Source organism: Arachis stenosperma, chromosome 3 (assembly GCF_014773155.1).
Source record: "Arachis stenosperma cultivar V10309 chromosome 3, arast.V10309.gnm1.PFL2, whole genome shotgun sequence".
NCBI lineage: Eukaryota > Viridiplantae > Streptophyta > Magnoliopsida > Fabales > Fabaceae > Arachis > Arachis stenosperma.
In genome coordinates, this window is record NC_080379.1 from 143,849,265 (window position 1) to 143,858,962 (window position 9,698).

Genomic DNA, 9,698 nt, shown 5'->3' on the forward strand with positions numbered 1-9,698 from the left:
GATGTTATATTCTTAGATTTGCACTTTTTATTTGAGTTGATGATATTTGGTGAGGAGTAGAGGTAAAACAAAATCGAGGATTGTTTAATATAAAAATGTGAAAAAAATATTTTTTTTTTTATTTTACCTATATTTATATCTATGTTTTCATCAATCAAAATATAGAGAATTTTTTTCAATCTCTATCTATGTCTCTCTCCGTATTTATATTTCAAGACACAATTTAAACCGAGCTTTAGTATTTAGAAAAAAGAAGATAAATATTCTCGTAATCACATCTTCACATGAAGATAATTTTACGAATAGTTAAATAATTGATATATTTGATCAAATATGTTTAGCTGAACCATTTAATGATTCACAATACCATCTTTATGTAAAGATGTCATCATGTGAATATTCTCTCTTAAAAAATAGATAATTCTGACCCAAAAATAATTAAATAAAATATTTTTTAATAAAGGTACAGAGGCAAGAACAGCTAAAAAACAGAGATTCCACCTTGATGGGAGTTCCTTTATGAAATTTTAAGAAAGTCGCAAGTCGTGACCTTTCTGAATATTGTTGTATGCCAAAACATTACGTCATCACCTATACATAGGAGAAGGAATTTCTAATTGCACTTACATTAGAGAGAGATATATAAGTAGCCATCTTTGTTAAATAAACCTAGCTTGACCACAAGTGATGAATATTACCGACAAAGAAAAAGGACACGGGACTAGAGAGCCCCAACATCATTCACCTATTTCATCAGACAAAATTTCCGTTGTTGTAATGAGCGCATAAGTATCAATGGAACTCTGGAATTTTCGCAGCATGTGATTGATTATGTTGTATTACTTTTTCATACTGGCAACACATCACTTTCTGCAGCTCCTTAGGTAGACAAACACACCAACGCTAGTTACAGCAATCGCACCTGCAACAATACCAGATCGCATGGAAAGAGAAGAACTACGAGTCTGTGTTACTGTTGTAGTAGTAGTAGTTGTATCGGATTGTGGTGGTCGTGGTTCTGATTTGGTTGGATTGCCTAACACCAAATGCAACTTTACAGCCTGAAATACAAAGATTTTTTTTTTATTAGGATGTATGAATGAATTCCAATGAACTACCCCCCATATAACATCTTCAAAATTGAAAATTTGGTATAAGCAAACATCTTCACCTTCGCTCCTGAAGATCTAGCATAGCCGACAGCAGTAGCAAGATCATGATCCGTTGCTAGAATAATTCTATCACCTTCATCATCCTCGTACTATATTAGGGATAATAAAACATCAGTGTGATAATAAATACATATCCTACTGCCAAAATGCAGAAGAATTTGAAGTAGCAGAAAACACACCAATATTGTAGGGCGTTGTTCTTCGTCATTAAGTTCAACTCTCTGCATGACTATGGATACAAGCTCATCTAGATGTTCGGTACCTACAATAAAGGCAAGTTAAAATACTTGAAAGTTCTTATAAGAATGGAAAGCGAGTACGGAAGAGTGATGAAAATTTCCCATTATCTTGTCATGTAATTATTTTCCCCATTGATCATTGAATGCACTTGTAAGTCTCATACTTGGCTGCAACTTTATAATCAATGATGAACATCGGTAAACACTAGATCATGTGAAAATTTCACATCAGAAAGGATCTATTTCCATGCAGCTATATCATTGCACACGATTTTGTGACTAAGATCCAAGAACACAACACAATATTTAGATTCAAGTCCTAGCGATGCTTTGACTCACCACAGTTGAATCGATGCACATGACCATTGAGATCCTCAAGTTTAAAGGAAAATGTGTTTCCCAAGTCTATGTGTTGCACAGGAGACTTCCCTCTCTCTGTGCCATCTGCTGTCATGTGGCTAGAAAGTTCACTGCAATCAAATAATTATATAGGATGGTTCACAAATAAGGACAAAACAAATCTTGTGTCTAATCATCTGTATAACAAAATACCTATGAGTGTCAGAATCTTCTGGTGGCTCTAAAGAAAGAGCCGAGTCCCAAAACTTTTGCATAATTGTATTCGCTACATCATTAGCAGCTCCAGTGCTACTCTCAACCTATAAAATATATCATACTTATCAGAAATTGACCTCTGTACAACATTATTAAATCAAATCATAATAAGATAACATACATGTTAGGACACGACACTAGTTATACAAACATTATGATTAGGGAGATTGGGAGAATAAAGACTGACTACAAGATTACCCAAGGTACAAATTCTGATAGTTTTTCTTACAAATGAGTATCTCGAACCTAAAACTTACCAAGGAAATTGCTGCATGAGTTATCTGCAAAACATCCAAACAAGCAGCCACATATCCATCTGAAGAAACAAAAATAGTCAGCAAAACAAGGCAAAAATTATAAAACTTCTTTATGAAATTGAGGAAGCAAAGCTCACCTCTGTCTACAACAGGAAGATGCAAGAACTTCCCTTTATGCATCATATGCAGTGCGTCAACAATTGTTGTGTCTAGGGTGGCACAATCTGGGTTTGGAGTCATCACCTAAAAAATTAAGTGAGAAATATAAAACCTAGGACGAAAATCAAATCATTTCTCAATGCCTAGCAAAAATAAGAAACTGCCAGAAGAAATAGCATCTCCTCCAATAAGCCTCTTTATGCTAGAAATAAATAATAAAATACCAACCTTTTCCACTAGAGTTAACTCAGGAGAAAGATTTTGGGCCACAACACGCATAAGGAGATCCTTTGAACTGCATGCAAGAGTTAGAGCACAATACATAATACCTCTCAAAAAGGTAAATCTAGATCCATTTTTTTCATTCATACTAGGTCTTATAAAAGAAACATACAATTGTTAATGCCCGTTATTCCATATCATGGAGTCCTAAGAGAAGAATAAAGCCTTTGAAAACAAACCGTACGTCAATATTCCTTGAATCTTGGTTCCTGACTGTGACACAACAACTGCCGAATTAACACGCAACTCCCGCATCTTTAATGAAACTACGTAGACAGGATCTGCTAACGATGCAAAAGCAACCCTAGAAACATAATGCTATAGAGATTTGTAAAACATTTATATCTGATTATATGAGCACCTACTGACAATATAAACAAACACGCAAGAAAATATAATGTGGAAATTACTTTGTATCTTCACTTATTAGAGTTGATAGGGAAGGCTTGAACATGTGCTCTCTCAGTGTATCCATCAAAGCATTTGGACCTGATAAGATGACGATGATCAAAACAGAAAATTAGCATCATCATCATTACAATATGGAGCAAAAAAAAAAACAATGGAAATTTCCAAGTCATTTAAATATCGATAAGCACACATCAGAAGTAAACTATTTATACATGCACAACTTAAAAAAGAGGTTAAAACATATGCTAACCACTCAAATCAATTTAAAAATTAAAATGCTAACCACTCAAATCAATTTAAAATTAGCATCATCATCATTACAATATGGAGCAAAAAAAAAAACAATGGAAATTTCCAAGTCATTTAAATATCGATAAGCACACATCAGAAGTAAACTATTTATACATGCACAACTTAAAAAAGAGGTCAAAACATATGCTAACCACTCAAATCAATTTAAAAATTAAAATGCATACAGCAACACTCTACGTTAATGCCTGAACTTGCAAAATTTCATGTACTTCTCGTAAAAGCAAAAATATTTATGCAAGATATATCTAAAGTACTTTGAGAGAAGTAAAAGAAAAAAGGGAAATGTCTAGCAAGAATATTTTCACCTTGGGAATTTTAACCAAACAAGCAATTGAAATAAACGCATTGAACTTTTCCGATAAGAAGAACATATATTAGCAGCAAAAAGGAAGAGAAAGTCCATGGGAGAATGTGTATGTAGAATTAGATGTCCTCTTAAGAGAAAAATAACAGCAAGATCAAGCAGTAATTTGGTAACTATCTCTAACAAAAAAATACGACCACTTGCAGGCTAAAGAAGCTTGAGGTTTTGTAAGAAACAGTCAGGTCAGCTTATGAGTAAGAGAAGTGAAAGTATTTTGGGAGAAAAATTCTTATTCAACAACTAATATTATCAACATTAACAAGACACATGCATGAAAGTGGGTGCAAATAATGCAATTCAGAAAATTCGTGCACAATCAATTCTATAAGAAGTATATATGCAGATAATTGTTAATAAGTAGATCCATTGCTACCATATTGGCATTCAGCACCTTCAACTGTGGCAGCAATAGCGCTCCCCTGCTCAACAGCCTTCTCCAGCCTAAATATGGCATCATAAAGACATCTGGTGATATCCAATATGGCAATGACTTCTCCATTTTCCACAACAGGGAGGTGCCGAAATTTACCTATCAGTTGAAAAAATTGAGTTATATACGTCATGCTATGAATTGATAATTTATAAGTCAATTAATACAAGGTGTAAATAAAACGAGAAGTTATTTAAAACATCTACCTAATTTTTTTCACAATTTGGCAACAGCTAGGTATAGAAACATAAGTAATAAAGGTGAAAAAGAATCATATGTCAAAGAACACAATAAAACCATGGTTTTTCCCCTTCCTTTTTTCTTTTTGGTTTATGGGATGATAATATGAAAATCAACAAAGTAACTCAGAGTTATGCCTGATGTAATAATGATACAAATAGTAAAGGAATACAATGAAAAGCAAGAATATTACGCAGGAAAATCATTAATCAATAATATAATTGAAGTCACGGTAAGAACCAAGAAAATTGTGGACAAAAAATGATAGAAGTGCATATAATCTCTGAAACTAAACCACCAAGTAGTGTAAATATGTAATGTAGAAGTCACCAATGGTGTAAAGGAAAATGACAAATTGACAATAGACCTCTGATACATTATTTCTCTGTAAACAAAATTATTAGCATTGAACACTACAGAGTATAGACTCTAATGTCGCTCTATGTCTAACTATATATTGGTCTATTACAATGCATTGGTGCCACAGTAGAGAATAGTAATAATGGTAACCTTGGATCATCTTCTGAAGGGCGTCAATTGCCAGAGTATCTGACGTCACGAATGTGGGATTCCTAGTCATCACTTTTGACACTAGCGTCTGATCTGTTCGTAAACCCTCAGATATAACTCTAGTAGCAATGTCCTGAACAAAATATACACAAGCTTGTAACAATTCATATGCGCAATCTCTTAATCTCTTAATTAACACATGCAAACACCATAATAAACCTTGTCAGTCATGATTCCCGAAAGCAAAGCATTCGAATCAGTCAACAAAACAGCATTAACTCGCCGAGCCGCCATGCGTCTACATGCATCAAAAACGGTAGTCCCCTCGGGTATCGTGAGGGCTTTTGACAATCTAAGCTTCCTCACTGTCCTTTCTTGCTCATCAAGCCTAAACAATTATATTCAAAAGAAAATTAAATTGAGCTAACGGTATATCAACAATGATGCGAAGCAGATGCGTTCAAAATAGTAATCATAAACGTAAATTACAGTAACTGCGTTAAGTTCCGGAAAGATCAAATAAAAAAATCCAAAAACTGAACGGAAATCAAAACATCAATTATCAATTATAGTATAATATTATAAGCTAAATCTATATTACTACATCTACATTGTCCATGCAAAGAATCTATAACGGTTGGTGTGGATTTACACAGATCCGTTCATACTTCAACGGAATTCACGAATCGCAACAATGCGCAAATGAATCAGAACATGGAAATAATATAACATAATAACGATACAACAGTCTCTCTGTTCTATCTTAGAGAATGTCGAACGAAAGGATGAGAACAAGAAAGAGAAAGGAAAAGGTTCTTACTCAGGAGGAGGCGGAGAAGGAGCCTTGCTAGGAGGTTCGCTTGTGATTCCGTTTACGGCCTTGTTCGACATTGGTGGAGGCCGTTTGTGCACACTGTTCCTCCTCGGAGCAGGAGGAATGTGACCGCTCATTCTTTTCTTTTTTATCTTCCTCTTCTCTTCTCTATCAGAATTCTTCACCGACGGAATATTCCGTTGAGAAAATAACACACGACACGAAGGAAGCACGTTAGGATTCAGCCGCTTCTAACCGCCACCGCCGGTCTTCGACCTCTGCAAATGCTTTCTGCTTCTCCAGGTGAATGTATAATTTTTTTGTTTTTATATAGGTCGGTTTTTTATCAGCATTCTGTTTACGCTAGTTTTCAGTTGAGTTATTATTTTTGTTGTTTTTTGAAGAAAAAGAAAGGGGAGAAATGGATTTGATTGTCAATTTTGTAATTTGATTGCAAAAATAGAAAGGTTTTAGAGTTGTGATTTGTGTGTATCCACCTGTTATTGTTATTGGCCCTTCTCCTCGGGTGGATTGTGGTATTATTTTTATCAAAAATACTTTATATATTTTATATTTTAATATATATTAATAACTAATTTTATTATATATTTAATATAATTATATTTTTATAGTTTTTTACTTTAATAATTTCGGTTAAGTTTACAATTTAATTGGCTAATTCTTGTATTTTTTATTTTTTTATTATATTATTTCGACAAATAAAAATTATTAAACAATTTATCAAGTATAATAAAGATGTGAGTTTTACTTTATTTTTTATTTTAAAAAATTATGAATATTGCACTATAAAGTATAAACTAAAAATTAGAAGTTAATAAAATAAATTATCAACCGAAAGAATATGTCCTTAAATTTGAATATATTGTTTGTTCCCTTGAAGAAGAAGATAGGACAGCACGTGCATCAATTCATGCAGATACATCATGGATCCTGCAGTCGGCTTTTTTGGTAACAATCATACAGTCAACTTTAGTTTGTCTGAAAGTCAGCTCAGGTAATTATTACTAAGTTTCATTTATTTCTAGATTATTCATCATCAATGTAATACTAATATATGCAAGTTTAAAATAATTGGATTCAATCAAAAAATGTTCTAAAAATATTAGTTAAAGTACCTATTAAGCTTCTGAGTAATTTAACGCTTCTAGCCACAATAATACATAAGGAAAAGATAATATAATATTCTTAATTATTTTATAAATATTTACTAATATATTATTAATTTTGTATATTATTTGTTAATATAAAATTCTTAGTTTAATTTAATTTGGCTTATTATTTTTTTTAGATTCTTCTTAATTTTTGACTATACATAGATGAATACTTTAGTATATTAATTAAGTTAAAAGATTTTCACTTTTTATTATGTTGTCCAATTTTTAAATATCTTTGTATTTTATTAATAATTAATAAAATATAACCTAAAATATTTACTAATATATAAGGGGAGATCTTTGGTGGCTAAAGTTATAATGGCTAAAAATAGCTAAGATTTAACTAACTTATAAACACATGACATGTAAAGAGTAATTTGTAGATTGTTAGTAGATTTGATCACGTTATATGCTAGGAATGAGTAAAGTAAGAAATGAGTTTACCAAAATTATGTGTATATTGTGTGGGCTTTTTATGTGAAAAAAAAATTCTATTAGTATTTTTTGAGTGGATAACACTAAAAACTAAAAACTCATTACAATCTTGGGTCAATAAAACTCGCTAATTATTAATCTATTATCTATTATTTATTATATATTACTAATTTTCTAAAATCAAAATATACAATATCACATTCTTTAATTAAAATTAAAATTAAAATATTGAAATTAAAACATGCTTATATTATATTACTAGTTTAACAACTCGCATAACATTTTTTTTTATTAAAATTGAAATAAAATCTTTTTTTAAAAATTAATAAACTTTCTTCTTCCATCATCTTATCTACCTCTTTCCTCTTCTCTATCCTTCCTCTCTATATATAACTTATAATTTATATTTTATATTATTAATTTGACAAACCAAAAAATTTCACAAGATATTCTTTTATTACAACTTACAATTAAAATAAAATATTTTTTTAAAAATTAACAAACTCTCTTCCTCTCTCTTTCTTCTTTATCTTTCTCTTTCTTTTTTCTTCTCATTTTCTATTACTCTCTATATTTGTGTTCAACAACAAATTAAATTAATAAAATAATATAATTCAAATAAATTCATAAAACTATAAAAATACATTAAATTTATAATTAAGTATAATTAAAAAATAATCTCGTAATATTATTTACATAAAAAATATGTTATTATTATTATTATATGTATATTTTTTTAGTTTCAAATTTTTATCGTTTATTTTTCTAATATATAATTTTATATTTTTTTTAAATATTTATTATATATAATTTGAAGAAAATGTTAATATTGTGATTAATAATTAATTAATTAGAATAAAGATTCAATTATTTAAAAAAATTAATTTTAATTTAATTTTATAACTGTCAATATAACTATTAATTAATTTTATATCTCTTCCTTTAAATATTAATTTCTTTTTAAAATAATTGAATCTTTGAGAAGAGAGAACACTCTAATTTAAAAAAAAAAGATTAAATTTCAATTACAATAAGAAAGTAATATATAACATATTTTAGTTGTAAAATTAGTAATATATAATAGATAATAGATAATAAATTAATAATTAAAAAGCTTTTATTAATCCAATATTTAATAAATTTTTAGTTTTTAGTGTTATCCACTTTTTTTTCACATAAAAAGCCCACTTTTTTATCTTGCAGTAATTCCTAACATGTAAGGTAATTAAATCCAACCGGCATGCTACTCTTCAATTTTTACATGTCATGTATTTATAGATGGGTCAAATTTTAATCATTCTTAGCCACTATAATCTTAGCCACTAAAGACATTCCCAATATATAATAAATACAATCTTATTATAAATTCAACTTGCTGACAACTTTTCCTTTAGTGTTCATACTTGTTAAGAAAATAATAATAATCTTTTAAAAAAAACTTTTTTTTTTGTATCATGGTTTTGTAAGATCATTAGCTTTTTCTAATGATATTTAAACATGTTCGCTAATTAATGAATAGCACTCCACCATGTATATATCATCAATTAAACTTTTATTTATATGTTAACTTTGGCGCCCCCGGGGGTTGTGATATATTTCATTTTTGGTTGAGTATTTTTGAGGAATGATAAGTTATTAGAATTTGTGATGTGTAGTCATTAATTAATTAACATTAATATTTTTAATGATATAAAATAATATTTAGTGATAGAATTATTTATTTTTTTTTTAATAATTAAGTATTGACCAAATTTTAATAAAAATATTACCCCTAAACTTTCACATACTTTTATTATGAGGCTAACATATCTATTAATTTACTAGATATCTCTCAGGAAAAAAATTAAATTGAAATCTTATTACTAAGATCACGGTATATATCTCTAAATTTATATTAATTTAATGAGTAAACATTCAAAAATTAGTTTTTTAAAAAATGTTTGGATAAAATACTTTGATCTTTAACAATTTTAATTGTTCTAAAAATCTCTAAACATATTGGTCTTTCCCAATTTGTCTTATAACAATATAAATATATTTCAAAAGTTAAATATTTTATAATAAAATTTATTATAAATATTTATTTGTTTAATACGTATATTGAAAATGACAACAAAATTCGCTAATCTGTTTGACGAAAATAATTATGAAATTTTCTTAGAACAAGAAATATTTATTAGAATAACTAAAATATCTGTTGTTTTGGTTGCTGAAGACTAAAATATCCAATTTAAAGTTGATTGGAAACGAACCAATTTAAATATTTCGTAAGTACCTGCATAA

At 29.3% G+C, this 9,698-nt stretch overlaps 1 protein-coding gene across 1 annotated transcript; it reads right to left on the bottom strand.

Annotated features, from left to right (window-relative positions):
- Positions 1-521: 521 nt before the first annotated feature.
- On the bottom strand, positions 522-6,056 carry LOC130970384 (CBS domain-containing protein CBSCBSPB3-like). Its single transcript, XM_057896458.1, has 14 exons — positions 5,812-6,056; positions 5,211-5,379; positions 4,992-5,124; positions 4,203-4,340; positions 3,135-3,213; positions 2,909-3,028; positions 2,671-2,737; positions 2,421-2,526; positions 2,284-2,342; positions 1,964-2,070; positions 1,751-1,881; positions 1,352-1,434; positions 1,172-1,261; positions 522-1,061 (listed from the first exon to the last, which is right to left on the bottom strand). The coding sequence occupies exons 1-14, from the start codon at positions 5,940-5,942 to the stop codon at positions 864-866; spliced, it is 1,611 nt and encodes a 536-aa protein (XP_057752441.1). The 5' UTR covers positions 5,943-6,056; the 3' UTR covers positions 522-863.
- Positions 6,057-9,698: the final 3,642 nt, after the last annotated feature.